This window comes from Populus euphratica, unplaced genomic scaffold (genome assembly GCF_000495115.2).
Source record: "Populus euphratica unplaced genomic scaffold, PopEup_1.0 scaffold2.1, whole genome shotgun sequence".
Classification (NCBI taxonomy): Eukaryota; Viridiplantae; Streptophyta; class Magnoliopsida; order Malpighiales; family Salicaceae; genus Populus; species Populus euphratica.
The window spans coordinates 2,044,232-2,070,748 of NW_011499846.1; the positions used below are offsets into that span (position 1 = coordinate 2,044,232).

At 34.0% G+C, this 26,517-nt stretch overlaps 4 protein-coding genes and 1 pseudogene across 4 annotated transcripts in view; 2 read left to right on the top strand and 3 right to left on the bottom strand.

Annotated features, from left to right (window-relative positions):
* Positions 1-6,259: 6,259 nt before the first annotated feature.
* On the bottom strand, positions 6,260-10,944 carry LOC105130703 (UMP-CMP kinase 3). The gene is made up of 9 exons (XM_011033334.1): positions 10,840-10,944; positions 10,465-10,538; positions 10,077-10,194; positions 8,727-8,883; positions 8,521-8,601; positions 8,251-8,358; positions 8,093-8,164; positions 6,990-7,041; positions 6,260-6,455 (listed from the first exon to the last, which is right to left on the bottom strand). Exons 2-8 carry the CDS (start codon positions 10,514-10,516, stop codon positions 7,030-7,032), a joined length of 600 nt encoding a protein of 199 aa, XP_011031636.1. The 5' UTR covers positions 10,517-10,538; positions 10,840-10,944; the 3' UTR covers positions 6,260-6,455; positions 6,990-7,029.
* Positions 10,945-12,475: 1,531 nt separating this feature from the next.
* Positions 12,476-13,746, top strand: LOC105130707 (phosphatidylinositol N-acetylglucosaminyltransferase subunit P-like; annotated as a pseudogene).
* A 955-nt stretch (positions 13,747-14,701) lies between these two features.
* LOC105130716 (haloacid dehalogenase-like hydrolase domain-containing protein Sgpp) lies at positions 14,702-16,433 on the top strand. Its single transcript, XM_011033357.1, has 5 exons — positions 14,702-14,993; positions 15,074-15,191; positions 15,308-15,462; positions 15,562-15,823; positions 16,098-16,433. The coding sequence occupies exons 1-5, from the start codon at positions 14,920-14,922 to the stop codon at positions 16,287-16,289; spliced, it is 801 nt and encodes a 266-aa protein (XP_011031659.1). The 5' UTR covers positions 14,702-14,919; the 3' UTR covers positions 16,290-16,433.
* A 133-nt stretch (positions 16,434-16,566) lies between these two features.
* LOC105130724 (dynamin-related protein 1E) lies at positions 16,567-21,663 on the bottom strand. The gene is made up of 15 exons (XM_011033370.1): positions 21,278-21,663; positions 21,022-21,085; positions 20,816-20,923; positions 20,624-20,725; positions 20,423-20,473; positions 20,263-20,324; positions 19,593-19,683; positions 19,422-19,486; positions 19,051-19,245; positions 18,819-18,938; positions 18,666-18,736; positions 17,815-18,040; positions 17,631-17,681; positions 17,130-17,519; positions 16,567-16,962 (listed from the first exon to the last, which is right to left on the bottom strand). Exons 1-15 carry the CDS (start codon positions 21,416-21,418, stop codon positions 16,834-16,836), a joined length of 1,866 nt encoding a protein of 621 aa, XP_011031672.1. The 5' UTR covers positions 21,419-21,663; the 3' UTR covers positions 16,567-16,833.
* Positions 21,664-24,115: 2,452 nt separating this feature from the next.
* Positions 24,116-26,517, bottom strand: part of LOC105138021 (NAD-dependent malic enzyme 62 kDa isoform, mitochondrial-like) — a 10,128-nt gene continuing 7,726 nt past the window's right edge. Inside the window, exons 17-21 of the mRNA XM_011044003.1 lie at positions 26,132-26,186; positions 25,967-26,038; positions 25,607-25,669; positions 25,351-25,465; positions 24,116-24,642 (exon numbers count right to left, since the gene is read on the bottom strand). Of these exons, the coding sequence (XP_011042305.1) occupies positions 24,568-24,642; positions 25,351-25,465; positions 25,607-25,669; positions 25,967-26,038; positions 26,132-26,186 (380 nt within the window). The 3' untranslated portion in view covers positions 24,116-24,567. The remainder of the gene's footprint in view (positions 24,643-25,350; positions 25,466-25,606; positions 25,670-25,966; positions 26,039-26,131; positions 26,187-26,517) is intronic.

Here is a 26,517-nt window from a genome sequence, read left to right on the forward strand (position 1 = left end):
AATATATTTTTAAACTATAAAAAATAAAACAACAACGTGAAAATATATTTTGCCAAATCAACTGTACACAAACAAAATGTTATCTGACATAACAAGATGATACCACCCAGTGTATTTATCCGATCTCCATTAATGGAAGGAAATAAAGGAGAGGGGGGCCGGGAAGATGGATTCCGGTCCGACAAAAACATGATTGTCCACGCTACCATTACATTATTAATATTTTTCTCTTTTTTTCTACTACTACTTTTGATAGTGCAGCATCCACTACGCCTTGTGCTTGAATTTTTATTTGTTTTCCTTACAACTTGTGGTAGTGCAGCATCCACTACGTTCGGTCCAATAATGTATTAATTGTCCTTTTTTGTGCATCTCAGCTTGTCTAACCAATGATGATGCTAATTAAGAAACAATTGATGATGAAGTGCGACAACCACAGATATTATAGAACTTAACTTCCACTATTTAATTTTGTCGCTTGAATGGAAAATGAGAGACTGAATTAAAGCATGAATTTTGCGTTTTGTGAGAAGCATGACATCCCACATCTGCCCTTGTTTAATTTGATCTGAATTTCTTAACACGTTTTGACTATATTATAGATGAAGCTAAGGCTTTTTTTACTAGATTACATCATAAATAATTTATTAAAAAAACACATCACAGACCAGCAGAGGTCCTCCACATACAAATAAGCTTCCCTCTGGCCCAATTATAAAGCCCAGGAAGAACACGAAACCAACAAACTCCAAATAAGAAAAACAATTGTTATGCGGCCAGTAGAAAATTCAGGGCCGAATAAGCAAGCCATTATTAGATTATAAACGAGTAAAAATCAAAGTTCGGTAACGTTAACCTGCAAATAAGATGGAAGCGTGGTTCAATCCGAAGGAGAGATTAATGAGTTATGGTATTTTATCATAGAACTAAAGTAGAAATGGTGGAGATTTATCACTTTGTTTTAGTTAAAAACTTGCACAAACCCTTTGGAATACCATGATCATGAAACTCTTGCTTTCTCTTGTCCTTCGCAGGAAGAAAAATTTATTACAACTTGGATAATTGATAAAAGGGTAAATTCTAGTTTATCCTCTAAGATTTATTGGGATTTCTCAATTTTATTTAAAAAAAATTAATGATTTTTTTATTTAAATTCATATTTTTTATTGGATGATATTTAGATAATTTTATTGAAATTTAAATATTTTTCTTTATGATCACATAAATTAATAAGAGAAAAATTAAAACTATAATAAAAAAATAGCTTTTAGATTGATATGATTATTTGATATAGTATTAAATTTTTTATTATCAAGCAGTTATAAGTTTGAATCTTATTATTTTTATTTATTTGATAAAAATTAAATATAAAATAATATAAACAAGTTTTAAACTTAAAAGGCTTTCACATGAATAAATATAATAAAGAATAATATAAATCTTGAAATTTTACATATTAATTTAAATTATCAGGTTGAAATAATTTTTTAATTAAGATAAAATTTTAAAAAATATCCCATAAACTTTTCAGCTTAAACTATTAGATTATTGTAAGGTAAAATTTTAAAAAATATCCCATAAACTTTAAAGGGTAAAGTTTAAATACTGATTAAATAATTCTTCCTGGGAGTATTAAAAGCTGATTCATTAACTTTATAGAAACTTAAGAGTAAATGCATAATGCAGCCACCCTATATTTCACGAGCACTAAAATATCTGAAGCCTATCAACCTCGGGCTTTTGGTTCGGTATTGAACAAGCTACAGTCCTCAGGTAATTAGCCCTTGTTTTTAGAAATTAGATTATTAATTACTATAAAGAAGCCATCATGATATTAATTATGAAACAAGCATGACATTAGAAAAGTACATTCAAATGGTGCCATGGGGAAATATTTAGTGGGACAGGGGACAAGGTTAATGCAAGGTTGGAAACTATAATATATGGCAGTGGGAGAACATGATTTGACTTGTGAGTACAGAAATTGAAGAGGAAGAACATCATGCTGTTGTACTGTTTGGAAATTCCCTCCTGTGTCGGATGGATCCAATACTTTAAGATGGATTCAAAACTAGGGCTAAATATTAACTTCTGTAGTTTACACGAGTTTACAAGCCTGGAATGTTGTAAGAAATTATTTAATATTATTTTTAAATTTGGTATAACAATTTAATTTTAAAATCTTATAATCTAACTTTTTGTCTCACTTGAATTTACAACTTTGAGACGATCTAATTAATTTGACTTGAAGAATTTAAAAATAATTTGAATGATTAATAAAAAAAATGTTTGGTTTTTAAAAAAATTAAAATATTTTTTTTCAATATTAATATATTAAATTAATTTGGACTCCCTGATTTAACCTATCAAGCTCAATACCGTGTGATGTAATCCGCCAGGTTTAAAAACTAGTAGACCACTTTTATAAATTAATTTAAGCAGGCAATTCATTGAATTTATGGCAACCCAGTGCTTGTTTCACCTACCATATACCCACAACATTAATTAAATTAAAATAAAAACGAACAAGCGGCGTACGTGGTTGCCAATACATGTTTCTTTACTAAACTAAAGAAACTGATCACATGAAAAATAATACTGTAACCTAAATAATTTCATTCATTAAATTAAAATAAAACCGAGCAAGATCAATATATATAGACTTTGAAGAAAATATCAGAAAATTACAGAATTATATATTGATTGTATAGCCATTAACTAACTCAAGGCTGATTTTGTTGCAAAAACGAAAGAAAATGAAAAAAGAGACGACGTTTTTCATTTTGATGTTGATGATCATGGCGAAGAAGAACCTGATTTCGACAGAGAGGACAAGTGGAATGAGACTGGAACCAGGCGTCTATGCACGCAACATGGAAGCAGTGCTTGCATTTCAGCAACTTCCTCAGCCTTTCACCATCCACAACTTCATGGAGGCAAACCACGCAATATGGGGTCTCGTAATCATCGTTCTTTTTGGGATAATGCTTTTGGCGAAAGGTGAAAGAAGGGATGTGGTTTTTTCTCCAGAGTACCTCTGTGCATAGTCGTATGGCAAGGATGATGACTATGATGACAATGGTGTTCTTGCAATTTGCTGTGGCTGCTATACAGCTAGCTACTTTTCTCATCACCAACTCCATCTCATCTTTCATCATCTTGTAAGAAAGATATCGAAGCTGTTTGCATATGTATTGTGAAGAGGAGAGGAGAGAAGAATATCGAAGCAGCCAGCAACCTTGTCGAAACAAACCATGCTACATCGATCAGGCGAATGTGTGTTGTTCCCTCGACAAAAGAAAAAAGGAAGGCAGAGAGAATTAGGTGATATACTCTCGCACCGAAGGCACCGTCAACAAGATGATGACTGGGCTGATCAACTACTCTTGATGATGAATTAAGATTATATTAATGGTCACTTTATATGGTGTCTTTCTTCTCTAATTTTGCGGTGCATTTATTAAGTATTTGATCATATTTTATTTTTATTTTTATTTTTATATAATGGATGTTTTAGAGCCGGCTTATTTCTTAACCAAAAATAAAAAAAAAATTGAATGATTTTTAAAGTGTATTTTTCACGTGGGTTTAATTATGTGTGCTTGGTATTATGGTAAATAATGTTTTTTGAAAGTTATTTTCTTTTAAAAATATATCATAATATTTTTTTTATATATTCTTTTTATTTTTGACACTAATAAATATTAAAAAATATTAATTTGATATTTTTTCAAGATAAACATAATTTTGAAAGGCATTCAAAAATAAAAGCTATCAAACTTCCAAACGAATTCTAACTTGGATGAATTTAATTATTATTATTATTTTTAATTCTAATCTCAAAATTCAAACATAAAAAATCAAAAGAATTGACAAACAATAGCCTTAACAACGACCTCTTAATATTTTAACCGTATTGTTTGGTCATCATGTATTTGAACATATTATAAGTATAGATAATCGTAGCTTCCAAAACAGTATTACATAAGCGTAGGGCATGCTAGAACTTACTATTACTTCTTGTGCAAAATACCATCTCCGACCATAAAAAGTTGTTTGCATTTCCAGAGAGATTATTAAAAAATAAAAATGATTTTATACACACACAAGCAACCATATACTTATGATGAAAATCAACAATAATATTGGGGTCGAACACTCCTATCAATATTTTTTTTATCAGTTCAGTTAACCCAAGTTTTGAATTTATATTCTTTATCACGTAACTAATAATTTTTATCAAATTAATTAATTACGTATGGAGGCAATAATTGGGCTATATAGATGGAGTATAATGCCTGAGGCCTTCGAGCAGGGTACGTGCTTAGTTGTTTGAAGTAGCAGGAAAGAACGGGTACACCAAACTTCAAGATTGTCTATGCTTGAATTTTCAGCCAGTGCTCTGCTGCCATGCGTAACATGATCGAAGGGGAACAAACGTAAATTAAAGTCGATGATTCTCCCATGATCTCTACTCTCTTTTTTCCCGACATATATATATATATATATATTGCAAGTTTTATAATTGAAGTCATTTTATCTAATCAAATATTGAGGTTGTTAATTAGTTTCTTGAAACCAAAAAAAATAACCACAAGCAAAAATTAAAAAAGTGTTTGGTTTAAAAAAAAGAACAAAGAGGAAAACATAAATTAAATGTTTTTTGGATAATTTTAATGAGAATTATTGTCTTTTTAAAACAAGAAAAAAATAGTAGGGTTTGGTTATTGTCTTGGAATAGAAGGTAGATAGATAAATGAGATATATTTTGGCTAAATTGGGAGTAAACAAAATCTAAGATGAAATTAAAAAAACAAAAAAAATTAAAATAAAAAAGGATGAAGTGGAAAAAAAAAAAGAAGCTAGCTTCTCTATTCCCAAAGTGATGTTATTGTGTTTTTTAATAAATCAATTTTTTAATATTTTTTATTGTTTTGATGTATTAATATTTAAAAATAATTTTTTAAAAATAATCACAACAATAATAATAAAACCCTCGCACAGACAGCGAAGCTACATATGTAATTTCAGTTCTTAAAGCATCGAAGGGTAAAGACCAGTCTTTGATCTCGTTATTCAATACTTAAGAAGTCAACTTAACCACTTCGTTTGAGTTTTGACTATCTTGAACTGTTACGTATGTGGATTGAAATTGGTGTCGATGATCTGACAAGTTAGGTTACCAAATGCAATGACTTACAGCGGCCCAGCACAGATTTCGTCAGACTTCTGGAGGCTCACAACTGTTCTGCATTGATCATCTTTTCAGCACTTCAAAGAAATTCTTATAATTAATTGTTCTTATTAAATGCAATCTCATGGGTGTTTGGGTTATGATGTAAAATGTTTTTTCAAATATTTTTTTATTAAAAATATATAAAATATTTTTTAAAATGTTAAAATCGTAAAATATATTTTAAAAAATATAAATTTAATATTTGTAAATAAAAAGAATCTTAAAAAAATTATAAATCAGAAACAAACACTGTAGCGCTAGCATGAAGCCATTTCAATTTTTTTATTTTATGAATCCATCTGGGATAATTCATAAAATCAGCTAGCAAGGAGGGAATACCCATGGTTGGGTTTTATATACTTGAATAAAAAATAACCACACGAACCCAAACAAGTATTGATTTTTAATGCATAAACCAAGCTAAAACCCAAAACTTGAACCTATTTATGTATATATATGTAATTGTTTTTCAAACATTAAAGTTATTTATCCATTTTAAGTCGTGTTTAGGGTAATATTATAGCAAAATATATTCATATCCATCCTTTTGCATTCAGCTTTTACCCAAACTCTATCCACTCGAGTCGGATTAGTCTCGATCGAGCTGGGGTGAGAGGGTGATGATTTTAGTGATTCTAGATCAGAACATCATCCTGTACACTGTATATTTGCAATTAGCCCTAACTCTTCAAGACCAGAAGAGATGCAAAAAAGTATTGTTTTTTTTTTTCCAAGGTCATCCAGACGTTTCAGTTAAAGTTTGCTTCAGAAAATTTGCTTTAGAAAATCAAGGTAACATTTAATTACTCTTAATGGGTAATTTTTCAAAGTATAAAAATTTAGTTTAAAACAATCCCAAGAATAAATTTATTTTTATCACCATCTTCACATCTGTAACCAATCTCCTCCATCTCTTCGGCTCCAAAACAATAAACAAAAGTTACTTCTCAACCAATTCCCCTCACTAGGCAAATTAAACATGACTAACAAAGAGTGAAGGGGATGGGAGAAAGGAGAGAATCGTAGGCTCAAAAGGAAGCATTATTGGTGCTTTATTACTATTTCATATTAGAAACTTGTCATAGGAACAAGAATATAGAGGTATATACCTCATCACATAACCTAAAATTACTATGATAAGAAGCATGATATCTGCTTAATGAATAAACTATGCCTTCCCAATAACGTATAATGCAACTGCACCATAAGTGAATATCACCTGAAAAGGAGAATAAATTCTGTTAGTTATATGTAACCTGGTACAGATGCTAGATGATGAAAGATGCAATGCATTATCTCCAAGCCTAGAAAGCTATGTTCCAAATGCAGACACGGACAACTTGAAGAACTGAATAATTGCATGTATTTTTTTGCAGCATCATTCACCACTCAATGGAATATCTTGAAGTATGCTTCTCATGCACTACTCTACAGAATATCTTCCGGTGTTCCTCCTGGAACTTGAGATAAAATTGATCCTCACGAGCTTCATTTTATGGAATTCACACACAACAATAACACCATAGGACTTGTTATTCATTGATGCAAAACTGAAGCTAGTTTGGGGATATCAAGAAAAAATGTTTCAAGGATCTCAATTCCCAACCAAAATCTCCAAATCTAGTAATGTTTCACCCAACACTGACCAACTTTAGATTTGCATGGTGATTTTCAAGCATTTTAGGAGCATACATGACATTAAAACATCAGCAGTTAAAGAGCATGTATAGGTCTAAACCAGAAAAGTTATTACCTTTATATTAGGTTTGATATATCTGGCACAATGGAAACACCTAAACAGCAACCTGCACAAGTATAATCAATAAGGGGGGGCCCTATTTCCAGATAAGATAATCCACAACATGATCATCAATTAATTCCTTTTTCATTTTAAACAAAAACTAAAGACTTGGAAAAGGTGCATCAAAAGTCTAATATTGCAGTCATGTCAATATGAATTTCCCTTTTGGAACCCTCATATCATGCAGCAATTACCTGTTAAGCACAAGCAATCTAGTTTATTGAGCAGAATTTTTAATTTCCGTATGATTCCTAAGCATTGTTTTTGTTTTCTCCATATTCCAATTGTCCTCAATTCTTGATACCTTCTCCATAAAACCGGAGTTGATAAACTTCTCCACTTACATTGAAATACCTTTTTGTTATGTTTAAGAGAAGTTGCTGTTATTGGTGGGCACCATGCATTCAGAAATGAAATGAAAGTTCTTCGCCATATCCTATGGCAAAGTAAAGGATCACACACAAGCACTTTCTTGTTTTATATACCGGGATATTAAATTGCATGCATCCACATCCTATCTGGTCTCATAAAGGCCATTACTCAGTATTAGTCTCACTTAAGCATGCCTGGAGGGTCCGAAAAGGTGCTAACAGTAAGCATTGTTGCATTACGATGGTCTTTCCAGTACTGAAACTTGCACAGAAAATGCTCCTTCTAAATTCTATGCATTGTACAAACCACACACTCACACATCTTTTGAAGAATAATCCTGACTGCATTCGGAACCCAGTAAATGCAGGTCATCAAATGGCAACCATAGATACAATTAATAAACTACTACTTTGCAAAAGCTTCTTGAAGGAAGCATTATAGGCTGAATTCTCATGTTATTTCCAAATGCTAGGTTTTTTACAAAATGTAGGCTTCACAAAATGCATGGCATTTGTCAAGCAATACAATAACATGCATCTCATTCTGCATCAAAAGAAGACAAAGCTTGATTCTACACACATTTCTGATGATATTATTCATAGCATAACGATTAATTTTCTCAAGATTACACATTTCTGTATACAATGGAATTCCTACAAGATAGCACAGCGATGCTGCTTTACCTTCTCGTCTTTTGGGGTAAAGATGGCTTTAACTACCTCAAAAACCTCATCAATAGGCTTCGCAGCATCAACCTAGAGGTCAAGGGAAATAAATCTGATGGTTATAGTAATCAAGCAATATTTATTTCAATATAGAAACAATTGCATGAACATGTTACCTTTCGAACTTTCCCCTTGGATTCATAATACTCAACCACGGGAAGGCTAGATTCTAGAAAAACTTTAAACCGCTTCCTTATTGTCTCAATGTTGTCATCTTCTCTTCCCTTAATTACCAAGAAAAAGAGAAGAAATAACGAATAAAGAAACATTAGGACATGAGATGAAAAAAATGTAACAAGAAAAACTAGGAATATGACCTCCTTGAGAAAAATGTTATGTCCATGAATATTTATATTACATAGAGAGAGTTGTCACATTATTCCAACCTGGTTCCTGCTCAAAATACGCCTCTCCATCTCCTCTTCAGGACAATCAAAGAAAAGGACAAATGCCGGCTCAATTTTGGTCTGGATAATAATATATTATGGTAAGAATGCTATTCAAACCAAGCAGAAAGCAATCCCTCCCTCTACCACTTTAGCTACAGTCTATGGGGAAAATATTGGTACAGAAAATTGTGTAAAAAACTTACAACAGCTTCAAAAGCAGCTCGGTTTTCCTCATTGCGGGGAAAGCCATCTATCAGAAATTTGTCGTTTCCACTATCCTGCATTGCTTTTTGGAGGAGCTTTATTGTTACCTCTGAAGGCACTATCTTTCCCTCCTTAATCATGTTCTGAATCATGGTTCTGTAGATGACATGGAACAAGATTACCAAGTGTTCACTGATAAGGGCAGGGCAGAAATTATAGAAGTTCCAAAATCTAACACCACACCACATGACCAAAAAGAACAATATATGAAGGGACATATAAGCCAACCCTGACTCAACAACATATTTAACATCTGACTAGAGGAGCAGGTAGGACAGGCAGAAAAATTTCCAATCATTCGATACATTAGATGCAAAATGCACCCTATTCCAATAAAGAAGGGCGGGCTTGGTAGGAATGAATACCCACACCACCAGCTTTAAGAAGGGGTAAACCTAAACACTCCCATTCGGTATTATTATACAGATATTCATCATTGACATAACGTGGGGAGTGATGAAATTACTGAGAGCAAACCGAGAATGAGAGGAGGAAAACTAGCAAGAACCTTGTTATGCAACAAGTAAAGAGAGGTTCCATGAATCATTCTATTTTCTTCTTCTTCTTCTTTTCTTATAAATCTAATCTATTTAGGAAGTCAACGTGCTTGGCAACCTTAGAACTATTTAGGAATCTTACTTTATTCAGGAAATTAGAGCATTAGTTAGATAGTTCTCTATTATCTACGGTTTTTTTCATATGATTAAAAATCCCTAATTAGTTTAGTACTGTTAGGGCTATTTGGTGTCTATAAAAGGAGCACCAAACCAATTCTGCAAAATCATAAAGACTTCAATAATGAATTATGAGCATTCAATTTAGTTTAAGGACTGTGGCCTGATAGGGCATCCTATTTACTTTAATGACATTTTATTCTTCTTCTAAACTCCTCTTGCCACACTGTCCATATCCTATTCATAGCTGAAACCCATAACTTCTAGACAAGTTTTCTGATCTACATACCCTAACTCAACATGAAACCTTTTTGGGACCCAGATTCACAGTCATCCTAGATCACCATGTCACTAATAGAAGATTGAACAGGAGGGATGAAATGATCAAAAGCTTGAGAATTTACTCCCGAGCATCATTATAATAAACTGAATAAAGAATCAAATAAAAAACAAACATTGTTTGTCAAGATATGCCATTTGAAGACTTGTTACAAAGGTCCCAAATTATTTCTAGTAATATTTTTTAAGGGAATCATGGAAAAATAGTGACATTTTAAAATTGATAGAGACAACAAATGTAAGGGTAGCTAAACAAAAAATAAGTGCAAGCCATACCCATTTTCAGAACCAGATCTAATTTCTGCTCGAAGAAGATCTCCAGCACTAAGATGAGTGTAACCAAAGTGTTCGACAATTTTGGCACACTGGGTACCCTTTCCACTTCCAGGGCCACCTGATCACTCAAGAGAAACAATCAACCAGGTGTCGGAAAAAAACACTTTCAAGCACGCAGAAGAGGAAACGAAGGCAACTACAAATAGCCCAGATACGGATACAGTCCAACTACCAATAATATGACATTTTATGCTCTTCTATCAACAATATTGTCAAGACATGACAACGTTATTTAATTAAGGTTTACAAAACAGGTGATGTCAGTAAGAACTGACAAACAATGAGTTATAACTAACAACTGAAATGAGAGAAAAGAAAATGGTCTGACCCAAAACAAAAACAACAGTAGGCTTCTTCTCAGAATCACCGGCAGTCCCCATGATCGTTTTTCAAATGCAGAATCTGCAGAGACAACACCACACCATAAAATGTGAGAAATAATATAGCATAGGATGATTCAGCGGATGCAGTTCAATTCTTAATAGATCTGATCCTGAGACACCGCACCGACAGGTAGATCTACTTTACTATCCTCTGTTTATCAAATTTTACGTGATAGATCGGAAGAAACTGCAGGGTGAATTAGCACTAAGTGTGAAATGCAGGTGCTAAAATAAAGAGAAAGGGATCATTTATCATATATAACCAAATCTATCTGAGAAAGGAAAATAGAGGCTAGATCTAATGCGGAGGCATAGCTTACCTTTTTTGAGGGAGGGAGAGAGAGAATGGAAGGAAAAGTTGACAGCTTCGTAATGCAGAGGGAGGAACCAGTTGAAGCAGAACAGGGTGCTCTCTCTTTATATTTATACAGGAGGGGAGAGAGGGGTGTGATGGTATAACAATAACCCTCGACATTTGTGAAATTACATAGAAATTTGAAGATTGATAAAAATTTAAATATTTATTTAATAATATATTGCATAGAAAGTTCTTTTTTGTCCCAAATATCTAAAATATTAAGAACAGTTTTGACCTTTGATTATTGATACAAGACTCGATAGTGTCGGTGTTTATCTGGTCATGACCTAAACAGTTTTCTGTGTTTCGTTTGTTTACTTGTATTAGGTCACAAAGTATTTTTTAAGAGTATTTTTTTTAGGTATAAATATATTAAAATATTGTTTAAAGGTTTTTTTATTGTTAATGTTAATATTAATATATCAAAATTACTAAAAAAAACTAAAAATATAAATTTAATATTTTTTAAAAAATAAACATAGTTTTATAAGACACTTAAATACAATTAAAAACATAATATCAAACAAGTATTTCTCATATTAGGTTATAAGTTAATCTAGTAAGACTAAATTCATATTAGTTTGGGTTATAAGTTAATTTAGTAAGACTAAATTGACCAGACAAGGTAATTTATGATCCATTTATAATCTAAATAAGATATAATTAAAAAAATCAAAATAATATTATTTTATATTTTATTTAAAAATATTAAAATAACATTATTTTTTTAATTATGAAATTAAACTGAATTAACTACTAACTCACAACTCATGACTTTTATATATAGTCAAGTCATGGACCAAGCTGAGTTTTATAGCTATAATTATGGTATAAAAAAGAATTTATGTTAATATTTAATATTTTGATGTATATTATTTTTTTAAAGTGATTTTTATTTTAAAAGATTTAAAAAAAATAGATTTTTTATCTATAATATCAATACATTAGATTCATAAATAAACTAAAAAACCAATAATTTAATAATTTTTCAAATGAAAAATATTTTTAAAACTTACACAAATACAGTTACAAACATGAAAATAAATGTTATATTTTTAATTTCTAAATAATGGTAATGATTATGATAGCACGTTTTTTGGAATGGAAATGAAGGAGAGTAACGAGCGGTGTTTGCTCTTTCTGGGGCGTTTGGTAAGGTTGGTGATTTCACTTTGCGTAGCTCGAACGACCAAACGTCCATTCCTATTCCCCAGATCCCTCATCTTCTTTCTATCTGTAAAGTTTTCTTTTTGTTTAGAGTGAATCTCAAGCTTTAATGGCCTCCCTCATTCCTCCACCTCACCGTCACAAACCATTTTTGATTTTTTATTTTACAGCTAAATCGGTAGTTAATTCAATTTTCAATGCTTTATTTATTAATTAATTATTAAAAATCAAGCTAGTTTTCAAGGATTTTATGCAAATTATTCACACTTAAACTGGCCATCCAGAATTAACAACGCACCCAGTAGAATTAATTCATCACTTAATCTAATATTTTAAAAAAAAATCCGAACCCTTTTGGAAAAAAAGAAGAAAAGAACAAACACTAATACCAATCGAGCTACAAGTATCTGGCAGTAGTTTAATCGTGCAAAACAAGGGAGGCTTGAGCCAATAACATGGATTCACCTGCGATAGCGAAGAATACAAATCTTGATGGAATATGTGCAGATTTCACATCAAGTGGGAGGACAGGACCCCCTAGGCCAAATCAACACTGCTCTTATATATTCTCCATCCCAATCTGATGTGCTGGAAACAGACCAAACATGCATACATACATACATGCATCTTGGATTCCAATCAGATCACATCCAACAAGATCTCCACCATCTGTTAAGAGGCAAGGCACAGAAGATCTGCATTCTGTGAGAGTCCAAGGAGAGTGCTTAGCTTTTCAAAGAGGAGGAAAGCAACTGTATCCTTTCCTGATCCTGATGACAAAGCTGCTTCTGGATTTGGTGTGTCTGGAGATCATGGCACCAAATCCTCTGAAGTTTATGGTTTTGTTGGCTCCATTACAACCGTTGTTGCTACAGGTGTCTTTAACTTTCATCTTCTTGAATTTAGCATTCATGTGGAAATTATCTTCATTCTGTGCTTGCCTTGATATTCTGAATTCACCATTTTAATTGCCACGAAACATTTTACTTGCTGGATGAAGGAAGTTTGGCACCTTAACATGGAATCATTTTCTTGTTTGCCCTTTTTTTCTCGGGGACATAACTGCTCCACCTTATCAGAAACAGCAATATCTAAGTTCGATGCTGAATTCCGTTGTTTTTGTCCGAGCAGTCATTTTCTTGGTATGGGCATATGTTCCTGAAAATTGGTTGTACACAATTGGAATCTTCTACTATCCCAACAAGTCAGTGGCCATGTTACTTTGCTTCGACTAGTCTTTTCTTCTAGATTGAGGAAAGTACATGATGAGTAGGCCTTGTTGTAACTTGGATTCTGCTCTTCAGGTACTGGGCGTTGGCTGGGCCAATTTATGCCATGTTGACAATCTTACTAGCTCTGTTATTTTACGTAGGACTCAACTCCATGTCAACCCCGCTCCCAAGCTCCTTGAATACAATTTTTGGTATTTTGCTCCTGCAAATGTGAGAAATCACGTTTTAGCTCCCGACGAGCTATATGATGTTGTGCTCTGTGTTGTACAGATGAATTCAGTAAGGAACCTTCAACCTTCATTCCATCGAGGGAGGGAGATGAGCAGCCCATCGAACCCATATCTGACAATGGCATCAACAAAATCAAAAAATCTCATGTTTACTGATGTAAAATAAATTAATGACCTCATTTTTGTTGATGTTTGGTGAGAAATGAAAGATGCACCTTCGAAAGCTGCTGTTGTGCCAAATTTACAGTTTAGTCATGAAAATTTACTTCAAGCTTGGAACTTTCTTGAAACATGTGTTACATCTTTCTTGAAAATTTAGCTCAACTCCATCTTTCTTTCTTGTTGTAACTTGGATTCTGCTCTTCAGGTACTGGGCGTTGGCTGGGCCAATTTATGCCATGTTGACAATATTACTAGCTCTGCTATATTACGTAGGACTCAACTCCATGTCAACCCCGCCCCCAAGCTCCTTGAATACAATTTTTGGTATTTTGCTCCTGCAAATGTGAGAAATCACGTTTTAGCTCCCGACGAGCTATATGATGCTTTGAAAAGAGAGAGAGGGTTTCATTTGAAAAGATTAGAGGTTTTTAGAAGAATGTTGGTTGGGGCGGGGGGTGTGGGTTATGTTCTTCGTCCCTTCTCTTCAGGATTTATGAACACTATTTTTCTTCCAATCCTGATGGCAATCATACTCTAGGTCCAACCTTTCGATGCTAGTGGCCCAGCATCTTCTCTTATTTTGGGCTGAGTTTGCTGGAAGTGGGCTCTATAGTCTGTTCCAGACCCAATGAATGAGTCCAGACTTTTTTCTTTTCTTCTTCTCTTTTTTTATATCGAATATATGGATTAACCTAATTAATTAATTAATTAAAAATAATATGTAATAATAAATTTATATAATAAAAATAAATCATATTTCATGTGTAGGTTGTAAAAACTTTTCAAATTTATAAAGGAGGATGAAGGTTTAATTATTAATAAAAATAGTTTATTTTTATTTTTTATTCTAAAATCAACCTTTTGACCAATCAGTTCTTAATCAGAATGAACTAAATTAGGTTTTTGAACGAAATTAATATCCTAATTAATTTAATTAAAAACTTAACCATAGTCAACATGACAAGCCGAACTGATATTGACAACTGTAAAATGGACATGTACGGACATTACAACCAACCAAAGCATTTAAAGAATCAGACCAAACCATTCAATGATTCGCATATCTCACTCTCTCTGAAACTTCCTCTCTGATTTTGTTTCCTATCTCTCATTCCTAGCAAAACCAGACATACTACTGCTCAAGCATGATATCCTTTGCTTCGATTCAGCTTCCTCCTCCTCCTCCTCCCCCCCATCCCCCCCCCCCCCCACCACACCCTTGTTTCTGCCCATCTCCACAAAACTAGTACAATGCACCAACCAAACCGCTTCAAAGATTTTCCCCGCATGTCATCCATTTCATCGAATGCTCGACCAATCCACAGGTTTTTTCCTGTCTTTCTCTTACTTCACTGTCTCCCGCATATTTCTGGCTAATGTTTTTCATTGCCTCGTATTATGATAGCGGTGGAAGTTCCCTGGCCTCTGTTGCTCCTTTGGAAGCAATACTTTTCGACATTGATGGAACATTGTGTGATTCAGATCCTCTCCATTTTTATGCTTTTCGCGACATGCTTCAAGAAGTTAGTCATTTTCCTTCTTTTGATTTATAATATTCTCATTTATGTGTTCTGCAAAAGAAAATTTAGCAGGATGACTTAAAACGGGGTCAATGGTGTTCCATTCCCTCACCATACAGATAGGTTTCAATGGAGGAACTCCTATCACCGAGGAATTCTTCATCAAAAATATTAGTGGTAAGCATAATGAAGAACTACGCGAAATTCTCCTTCCTGATTGGGAAATCCAAAGATCCCGCAAGTTCTTGGAAGATAAAGAAGCGTTGTTTCGGAGGTAACTTTATAGTATAGTCTACTTTTCTATTATAACAAGTTCAAAAGTTCTCTTTCCTTGCCTCAAGTGGGACTTTAATTGATTGAAATTAATGTACAGATTGGCATCGGAACAATTACAGCCTATGAAGGGCTTGCAAAAGTTGTGCAAATGGATTGAGGATCGCGGTTTGAGAAGAGCTGCTGTTACTAATGCTCCAAGATCAAATGCTGAGCTTTTAATATCCATGTTAGGCCTGTCAGATTTCTTCGAAATTCTTGTTCTTGCGAGTGAATGTGACCGCGTAAAACCATTTCCTGATCCCTATCTGAAAGCCCTCCAGGAACTTGACATTTCTCATAAGCATGCCTTTGTGTTCGAGGTTTGTCTCTTCACCTATAACTGCGGGCTTGCTACGTGCTGTCCTTGAGCTCTATTTATTTTAACTTCTACTTTTAAAAGAAATTAATTTTTTTTATTTTTTTCTTTGCTTTAAATTAAATTTGTTTTAGTGTTTTTACGCTAATATTAAAAATAATTTTTAAAAAATAAAAAATAATATTTTAATATATTTTCAAATAAAAAAACAACCAGACTTCTACTAGAATAATATTTGATATAAGGTTCCCCTTCTGTTGTAAATTTTGCTTTGCCAGGACTCTGTTTCAGGGATAAAAGCAGGGATGGGTGCTGGGATGCCAGTGGTGGGTTTAGGTACAAGGAACCCTGAACAGTTGCTGATAGAAGCTGGAGCTGTTTTTGTTATTGCGGATTTTGACGACCCAAAGCTGTGGACAGAACTAGAAGAAATGGAGATAAAGGCAGAGGCAACCACAACCACCAAATAGAAACGTGATACAACGCGACTCGTGTGATAAATCAAAGGGCGATGCATTATGCAACCCCAGGAGCTAGTTATGTATGGCTACATTGGATGCTTAACACCTTGACCTAATGTAAGTACAACAATAGCATAATGGATTTTTGCTCCATTGTATTTCAAATGAAATGATCAAATAATGGAACACAAAAGACTGGCTTGTGAAACAAATAAACACAAACAATGAAACCCAAGGAGATCAAGCTGAGTGGCTGGTAAAGCAATTGAAAGAGAAAAGGTGACGATGAGAGGACACAAAAAAAATAAATTAAGCAATCAAATAACACATCGCACCAGGAAGCCTACAAGTTTCCAGATGTAAAACCATCACATGTATCTACTACAACCATCAAAGCATTACCGAAGTTCATCCCAACCCCACCAACACTATAAAGAATCTAAACATGGGTGAAAAACAATATAAGCAACCAGAAAAAGAATTTCAACCGCCATGAGTCTGGATCGTCAGTGTAAGAGACTATAATACAAGCTATTTCATATATAAATCCACTCTATCGAGCCCACGATACAGAATCAACCTCATCCCTCGCTGCCTTGTATAACTCAAGCCGTTTTGCACACTGTTGTCTTCTTTCCATCAATGCAGGGTCTTCATCTAACAACTGTGAAAGCTGCTTACCCTGAAAAGCGTGTGAAAATTAGTGGCTGTCAAAGAAAGCAATCACGTGCTTGGGCCAAGTAATGAAATTGCCAGTTGCCAAAATACAAAATCCAAGCAGCCATGAATCTAGCATGAATGCATGAATTTGATGCTATGATTCATACTAAAATACAGGGATAAGAGTACCTCTTTCTTCCCAATTTCCGTGTAGAAGTAATTTAGCAATGATTGTTTGGCTTCTTTAACTTGGCAATGCACCACGGCCTTGGGAATTGTGTTCTTAAGTGTCTCAGACACCATACCAACATAAGAGGACACATTTGACCCAATCCTCCTGAAGTGCATCTCTGAATATCGGTCCAAGGTTGAGGAAGCTGGATTAGCTGGAATAGCTGGATTTCCTCCTTTATTATCCACTTCCTGTGGAAGCTTTCGAAAGAAATCCACAGTCAAGTATGAAGATTCCATATCCACTAATCGAAGAACTGTCTTCTTACTATCCTCTCGGAATCTCTCCAAGGCTTCATTAGCAGCAGCAGCCAATTCAGCTTGCAGAGAAGGAAAACGCCTCAATTCCTGTTTCATATTGAAGATTAATGCTCTTGCTGCTCAAAGCAACATTGGTACTTGATAATGTTAATTTAAAAAAAAAGCCAACGATAGGGAAAAAAAAAATGAAAATTATACCTGAGTTTCTGCAATTGACTTTCTGACAAGCTCTTTTAAGACAAAGTGGACCTAAATAACAATTTCCACATCAGCTAAAGGAACTGGTGAAATCTCCATGAAAAATTTTATCACTTCTGGATACATTTGAAGAAATTGAATGTAAACCTAACAGAAGGTAAATACAGAAAATTAGACTACCCACAGCATCTGCAGAGGCTTCGGCTGGGCCCCTAAAATAGTTCAGTGCGCTCTCAATTAGACGACGGTATCCCTGCTCTGGAGCAATCAGATGTGGCTGATAACCATCTGCCTCTGAGACCACCCTCCTCACATTCTGCAGGGAGAGATGCCGATCAAATGGTAGCTTTCTCAAAGCAGCAGGGAGCTGATTATCAAAAACTCCATAAATCCGATCACCTCCAGGTCGCCTATAATAAAAAATCCAAAGGTCTCATTAGAACACTTAACACTACATCATTTTACCAAGGGCGATAGCTAACCAATTCATCTAAAGATATGAAGGGACTAAGAAATTCTTTTTATGTAAAAAAAAAAAAAAAAATTCTTTTTATGTCTTTAGTCTTGTTAGTTTGGAAAATTTATAGCCATACATACATGTAAAACAGAGTGCACAGCAGTTCATCCACAAAAGAATTCAATTACCGGGGCTCAAACAGGAGTAGGCAAGTGCAAATCTTTCTGGCCCAACTAGTTCATTAGGGTTTAGAAATCAGAAGAAACTGAATCACTCGCAGAAAGGAATTTTCTTAAAGTATATAAATATTATCATGAAAACTAGTGACATAAAAGGTCAGGCAACAACCTCCTTTCAGGGAATGGTTATCATGAAAACTGGTAACGTTGTAATTTCCAATGTTGCACTCCAACTTGAAATAATTGGGAATTCAAATTCTTTTAATATAAAGTTGGGAAAAGGAAATAAATTCAATAATGTACAATTTCAACGTCTTTTGGGGGGAGGGGTTGGGTTAGAACTTTCCAAATCAAAGGTTATATTTTTAGAGTATAGCTAAAAGAGTAGAAAATGATTACCCTCCATCCAGATGCTCCTTGAATACCTTGTCAAATGCACGGCAAAGTTCCAATATGGTGTATAATTGAGCCTAAAGCAGAAAACATCAGCCACATATGAGGAATAAAAGGAGGGTTGGCCAGGAATGACTAGGGAAGAAATAGGCTACTCACCCCAGCATCAACAGCAATAGGTCTACCAAGATGGTCCATCTCTGATTCAAGCTCATCAATGGTTTTGTTAATCAAGGATGTGATACTTGGTATGCGAGCCCTAATTGCAGACTCCAAGTGCTGAAACCAAGGTCATGCCATTAAAATGATGCCATGAATTTATTTTATTTTATTTCTTTATGTTTTGGAAAAAAGAAATCCTGGAGTCAACACAGTATGTGGAATATCAAACCTTTGAGAGAAGTTTTGCCAGATATTCTGAACCCATTTTATTGGCTAAATGCCCATAATCAGGACTAGTTGCAAAATACTCGCGCTCCTTGCGCCTTGCCACAATCATGTCAACATTCTTATTAATGTCAGCTTGGGATCGGTTCACAATTCCAACCCAAGGATGCTGCAGCCGATAAGATGTTCCTTCAAGAACCTTAAGTACAGACAGAAAATAATATTTTTTATTCTTGATTATGAAATAAGCAATTTCACTGGATTTTGATATAGAAATTACAAGGAAGGTGTGTGTTTGAGGGTGTGAACAAGGGCATGTGTGTGCCTGAGCTGTGTGTGTGTGTATGTGTGTGTGAGAGAGAGAGGAGGGGTTACATCTAAGGCATTGGTCCCTTTGTCCATCAAATCCAACTTAGTCAGCACCCCAAAAGTTCGTTCACCTGGGCAAAGTGATGAACAAGAATAGGTCAAGGAACACTAAACCAAGTAACAAAATGTTTCGTATCTCTATATAGCTCAGGCACTCAGCTATATGCGATAAAATACCTGAGGGATCCACTTCCCTAGCAAGCTTGATAGCATCTGAAGTTGCTATATCTTGATTGGCTGGAGATATAGCAAGTATAATACAATTCGGCTGCAAACATTTAGTTTGATCGGTTAGAACATAAAAAATGCACAAGGAAAAGATATCATTTGGATACAAGAAGCATTGTGCAATTCGTATCTCTATCACACATCTATGCAATTCATTACAGAACAGAAGTCTTAAACTTCTCAGGCATTCAACACACATTTTTGAACCAGGCCATTTCATCAACATGTTTAGTTTGATCAGTTAGAACATAGAAACATGCACAAGGAAAGATCTCATTTGGATAAAAGAAACATTGTGCATTTCTTTTCTCTATCACACACACACAACTCGGGCAAATGTTTGGCACACATTTTTGAAGCAGGCCATTTCATTTAATGCTTAAATTCCAGCATGAAATGTCAAAATGTTATGGATGCATCCTACTTTTGAAAGTTCCACCAGTCCCTTGGGACATAAAAGACTACAGATATAAAACATGAAATATAGAAGATAAGCTAGAATGACGCGGCCATGTTTAAAATATCAAGACAATTTAAGCATATTGAGTTGAAACACAACAAAACTCGCCCAAATGACCACCATTTCCCAGTTTAAAAATGAAAGGCAAGGCATCATTACCTTGTCAACATAAGTGCGGACCATAGTCTCGATGTCCTGAACAATACTTTCAGGCTGTCCCTCTGAAGATTAAAATATTTGTTGCCATTCAACACTAACAGATAAAACCAAAACATGTGCAAACATAAATACAAGATCACCGATTAAAGCAAAAACATACCAACAGCAACTTTTGTTAAACCAGGTAAATCAATCAGGGTTAAGTTGACAACTGCAAAACAAAGCAGACCAAGTAAACATAAGTTCAAATCTTGAGCATAACATTGGTGCAAGACAGACAACTTAAGAAAACAGCATAGTTGACAACGAATCCACGTGTTCGAGATCAAATAAAATTGAAAATAAATTATTAATCACGCGCCATTTGGAGAATAGATGCTGAGATGGATAGGAACAGGAGAAATTTGTTTGGTTTTCCCAGTGATTCTATCAGTTTCATCCTGAATTTCTTTTCGCACCACAGCTGCACATTAAAAAAAAAATCAGCAACAGTTTTATCAAATTGACAAGAAAGTAGGTAGAATTCAAGCAATAATAGGACTTAAAAAAATACCAAAATCACTGAATCGTCTTTTCGGGAGATGAAGAAATTCAGCATACTCTTGTGACCCATCCTCAGTCTTATGCAGCTGCAGTACCAGAGGCCTCCTTGTCACAATCCCTGCAATTAAGATTCATCAAAAAATAAAAACCATGATCAAACATCTTTTACAACAAAAAAAACTCATAAAAATAAAAGGGACAAAAAAAGGCACAAACCTGATCCTCTGGGAAGAAAGTCTCGACCGACAATGCTTTCCAAGACTGAAGATTTTCCTGAACTCTGTTCTCGACATCCAAAATCAAATCAAAATTTTATAAATATTTTGTTTTTATCCCTGAAAAGTCTCGCCTTGTCTCTTCTCCACAATATAATTTCCAAAAATTCTCTCAGATATCTTTCTAGCTAGAAAAACTTTCAAACTCTGTCTTTAGTTGAAAAGAAAACAAAAGAAAAGAACGAGGGCCTTGTTACCTGTCCACCTACGACGGCAACAGAGGGAAGAGCTTCCCAAAGGGAAGAGAAAGCGTTATCAACGCCACCGTAGTCGCCGAGAACTGTACAAGCTCTCTGGATTCTATTTACTAACCCTATCAAGCTCTCCATGGTTGTCATCTTTGAAAATTTCCAAAAAAACAAACCCTAAAATAAGCTCAAAATTTTGTTTTTCAAGAAGTAAGTTCAGAGAAGTTTCAACGAAGAAAGAAACGCTTGGCTTTGAGGTGCCTGTTTTGTTAGAAATGTCAGTGTCAATTGCTTGGTCCCTGTAGCAGTGTGTATGCCGGTGACTTGACTCTTTTCTGGTGGCTACTTGGTTCCTTTGGCTTGGCTTTTATGATTTTACCGTCACCCGTTCGAGTTTTTTTGAATTTTGAACGTTGCCAAAGGTGTGGACCACTTTTTTTTACATAATTGCAGAAATAAAGCCGTTTTCCTTGTAAGCATCCACTCATTTTTGCTGAGATTTTTAATTATTTATTCATTTATTTATTTATTATTTGAGAATAAATTATGATGCTATTTTTCACGTAGTTATGGTTTCTTTTTATTTTTGTTTTTAAATACTTTTAAAAAAAAATGGTTTTAAAAAAATACTAAATTAATTTTTTTAGAATATTTATTGATTTTTAGTATTTGTTGATGGTTTTAGTATCCCAATATAAAAAAATGATATATTCTCAAATCAAAAGCTATTTTATAAAACATTATACATCACAACCTCAAATATTTAATATTTAATATGTTTAATAATATAGTAGAAAGTGTTTTATTAAAATAATTTTTTAATTAAAAATATATTAAAATAAATATTTTTTAAATTTTTTAATATCAAAACATTAAAATTATAAAAAAAACACTTTAAAAACAATATTTTTTAGACAAAAAAACAATTTAAAACACATAAAAACACTTTAAAAACAATATTATTTAGACAAAAAAACAATTTAAAACACATATTAAACCCCATTATTAAACGAGCTAGAGACATCTTAGGTTTGAATTAGTGAAAAAACCTAGTTTTTTCATTTGAAATAATCATTTTAGTAGTTTTTTAAAATTAAATTAATTTTAATTAACTCATCCGATTCCCCACTCAGATTATGAACAGAAGTTCATCCCTTATATTAATCTTATAACTGTGATTTTTTATACTTTGAGATTATGTTCAGTTTTCATCTAATGTTTTTTCATCTTGTCATTCAATTTTTTTTAAAAAAATAAAGCTAAATTTAAAATCAATTTATACGTCAGTGCACATTGAATTTTTTCTTCAAACGATTTCCAAAATTACTCTTATTTTAATTTGATGATGACTCTACAGCTCTAATTAAAAACACTGGAAAATAAAATAAATTTTCTTAACTATATCATACATAGTTCTTGAAACTTAATTGATTATTCATATTCAAAATAATATAATACGCAGAAGCAAAATAATTTAGGAAGCCCGAGCGGTAGTTTTCCTCGAGATTGGAATTTTAAATTCGAAGCATCCACGGTTTGGTCTATTCCAGTTCGATTGGCTGAACCCGCAAGTGCATAATCTAATTTTTTAAATCGTGTTTAGCTTAAAAAAATATTTAATTAATTATTTTTTTAATTTTTAAATAATTTTAATGTGCAGTTATCAAAAATTTAAAAAAAAAATATGTTCGCTTAAATACATTTTGTATCAATAACAATACAAACAGGCATTTATAGGGTCCATTGTTGTTTCCATAGTTTTAAAACCCGGCCCGGTCCGGCGGGTTGACCTAGTATCCGGCCGACCCGGGGCTAGAACCAGGCCGGGTTGATGAAAAAATAAGGTAAGCCATGACCAGGCGTGACCCAGCCGACCCGGCAAAACCCGGTCAAAAACCCGGTGGTAACCCGTTGACTTTTATTTATTTTTTATTAAAACGACGTCATTTTGAATTTTTTTTAAAATAGAAATTGACCCGGTCGACCCGTTCAACCCGTTCAAAATCCAAAACCCAGGTCTTGGACCAGGTTAGCCACTGGTCAGATTTTAAAACTATGGTTGTTTCTGCCCTAAAAATATACATATTAAGAAAGCTCATTTTTATATTCCACACTTTGGAATGTTCGGGACACTTTAATCGTATCAACTCTTGATTAGGTCAAACTTTAAATAGATTAAGAAATTTTTACATCACATACCACTGTTTAATTGAATTATATATACCCTGGCAACCGCTAATAACCACGATCCAAATTGAGCCTCTGCATCAAATGAGTTTTTACTTTTCTTTTATTTTATTGAACTTAACGAAGAAAAATAAAAGCATCCTTGGTCATCCATCTAACCATAGTTATCAACCTTTTAACTTGAGCTAAATTTATCACTAAGCTAGACGAGCTAGACTAGAATTAAACCAAGTGAACCCAACCAACCCGAAGAGGACCACCAAGTGTAAAGACTTGCAATTAATCTAAGGGAACCTAATCAACCAAGTAGACCTAACCAAGTCATTTTATTTTTAAAAAATTTTATTTAAAATAATATTATTTTAAAAATTTTAAAATTTACCCAAAGTAAATGAGGCACCAAGACAGTTATTCCAACCATGCGTTTTAACACGGTATGAGAGTTCACTTCGATAGTAATCTCCAGCTCCGTTCAAAAAAAATAATCTCAAATTCTACCGTTATATCCGAGATGATTGCAATAGCACCAGATAACTTTTCTTGCATGATCCAGTGTCTTTTCTTTTATTATTATGCATGCCGTGACTTTATTGTTCACAAGCAGTTGTTTTTTATGATATTTAATTAGGAAGAAAACAACTTTTTCAAGGAGCCAAGGGGCAAATAAACAAGCACAGAGCTCAAAGTTATGAGCTGCAATCACAACTCAATGATGAAAGCATTCAACTATCTGCATCATATGCATTACATATTTAAACAAAAAAATTTACAGTTGCTTGTGCTCATGCATATATATAATTACAAAGCCACCACTAAAGCATAGTTTTACAAGGAACGCATAAAAAGCTCAGATTCACATCCATTTTAAGAGATTTCAGCTGGCTTACTTGTACAGGCAGGGAGATAAGGAGCACAAAACACCACTGAGGAGATAACAGAAAACTGAAATGTAAGCCCTTTATACGAGCCAACTAATCAACAATTTAATGGAGTGGAAAACATAAAATGCCCTTGCCAAGCTGCAACGTAAAAATCATTGACAACATGTTTGAACCCCACTTTTCTCCTGCTGGCAAGGCTTGACGACAAATTTGGTGCATATTTCTCAGGTTTCAATCCATCTTATAGACCAATGTTGGGTAATCCGGACTCCACATGTTGTTCTTCACATATTCTACAATTTCCTCCTGTAAATCAGGTGGGAGTGTCAAATTGAAAACCGACTAGAATTGGCCTCGCATGAATAAGCGTGAGAATCAGGAACTGCCATGCAGTCCGGATCACCAAAAGATTCAGAACTACTGGTGAAAAAAGGTTTCAACTTGCAATGCTATTTAGGTTCTGTTTCTTTAGAATCAAATTAGGGTGGAATGAATTAGCCTAAAATTCTCAATTGCTTGTCTCAGCCAAGATGAAAACAGAAGTAACATCCCAAATGCACCCGCTAAACTTAAATCATATTTGACTTTCTCCTCCAGACTACAACACACCTACCACTCATTTCAAGGACAAGTTGACCTTTCAATGTCAAGCAATTGTTCACATTCCATTGCAGGTATTGGGAATAAGGGTGACAATGTAATTAAAAAAAAAATTCAATGATCAATGAGAAACCAATGCTGTTCTCAAATATTATGCATCCATGTCATTTCAATTTTCAGATACCACAACTAAACCTCAATCCCAAACTAGTTGGATATGGATCTTTTTGTGCCATTCAAATGCAAAAAATAAAAAACCTGACAAGTCCCAAGGAGTACAGGTTCAGGTAAAAAAAAATCCTCTTAATTTAACAACTAGATCATCCATAAGTATGCAAACAAGATGGGCAACTTCAACTTCAGGTATCATGCTAATGCTATAATAAAGGGTTTTCAAACAAATAGTAAACATACCTGGCTGAGTTTATGGAGCTCCCTAGCATCCATTTCACGATATCCTTCTGCAAGATCCTCTTTTATGGCTTCCTTCACCACAGCTGCAGCCACTTCCTTTGTTATATCTCTTATTCTGCAAATATGTACGAAGCTATGAGGTCAGGAACATACACACAACCTTTAGATTGCAAAGCTTTTTCGGAACATGCACACAACCTTTAGATTGCAAAGCTTTTTCAGCTCACTGGATAGAAAATTGAAAAGATAAAAGTACCTAGATGTTGAAGGGTATATGATTCCGTTCAGAACCTCCTCCTCTGCCATATATTCGGCTAGGCTGTAATTTTCAACTTGAAGTTAGATAATCAATATTGAAACATAATTGCCAAAAAAAAAAAGGTAGAATGAAGCATCTTTCTTAGTGATTCTTAACACAACCAGTACATTATTAATTTGTTTTCCTGGTTATATCGTAGTCTATTTAAATTTCTTGGAAAAGCAACACCAACATATTTAATCCAAAATATCTATAAATTCTTGAATTGTCTCTGGATGATGAACTATTAAAAATTTCACAAGTTGTAGAAAATGCTTCAGTCGACCTACTTCAGAAAGGATATGTAAAAAAAAATACCATTCAGCTGCTGCCTGTAGCATGCCATCAGAGATGATCCTAGAACCAGAAAGTAGAGTCCCAAGTCCGATACTGCAAGGATAGAAGCATAAATAGGTGGTAAGAAAATTGGAAATGCATGACTATATTACTTTAGCTTGAAAAAGTTTAATTGGGAAAACTGACCCTGGAAAGAGATACATGTTGTTTCCCTGGTTGCAGTGGCCAATATGACCATTTCCTGCAGCAACAAAAGTTTAAAAAAACTCTTTCAATCATGTTAATAATTTCAAGTAAACTCTTATTTGGAGAAAATAAAGAGATGGACTATAGACATTCTTGGCATGTCAAAAGAAGAACTATCCATCTCAAGTTGAAATGTAGAAAAGAGATTGCTTTCAAGCATGAGAATAAATCACGAAGCGTTGGTGCTTCATTAATTTGAAGAGCCATTTATTCAAGATTGGATTAAGACATTTATGCCGCAATGCATACCAAGATCCATTAATTTGAAGAGCCATTTATTCAAGATTGGATTAAGACATTTATGCCGCAATGCATACCAAGATCCA

Coding starts and splice junctions, on each gene's coding strand:
- LOC105130716 (XM_011033357.1), top strand. CDS start 14,920: ATGCACCAACCAAACCGCTTCAAAGATTTTCCCCGCATGTCATCCATT. Junction 15,192..15,307: donor TTCGCGACATGCTTCAAGAA/GTTAGTCATTTT, acceptor CTCACCATACAG/ATAGGTTTCAATGGAGGAAC. Junction 15,824..16,097: donor AGCATGCCTTTGTGTTCGAG/GTTTGTCTCTTC, acceptor TTGCTTTGCCAG/GACTCTGTTTCAGGGATAAA.
- LOC105130703 (XM_011033334.1), bottom strand. CDS start 10,516: ATGGGGACTGCCGGTGATTCTGAGAAGAAGCCTACTGTTGTTTTTGTT. Junction 10,195..10,464: donor TACTGTTGTTTTTGTTTTGG/GTCAGACCATTT, acceptor TTGAGTGATCAG/GTGGCCCTGGAAGTGGAAAG. Junction 8,165..8,250: donor CCAAGGGGAAAGTTCGAAAG/GTAACATGTTCA, acceptor CTTGACCTCTAG/GTTGATGCTGCGAAGCCTAT.
- LOC105130724 (XM_011033370.1), bottom strand. CDS start 21,418: ATGACAACCATGGAGAGCTTGATAGGGTTAGTAAATAGAATCCAGAGA. Junction 19,487..19,592: donor TAGGGAAGTGGATCCCTCAG/GTATTTTATCGC, acceptor CACTTTGCCCAG/GTGAACGAACTTTTGGGGTG. Junction 18,041..18,665: donor AAGGAGCATCTGGATGGAGG/GTAATCATTTTC, acceptor TTTTTATTATAG/GCGACCTGGAGGTGATCGGA.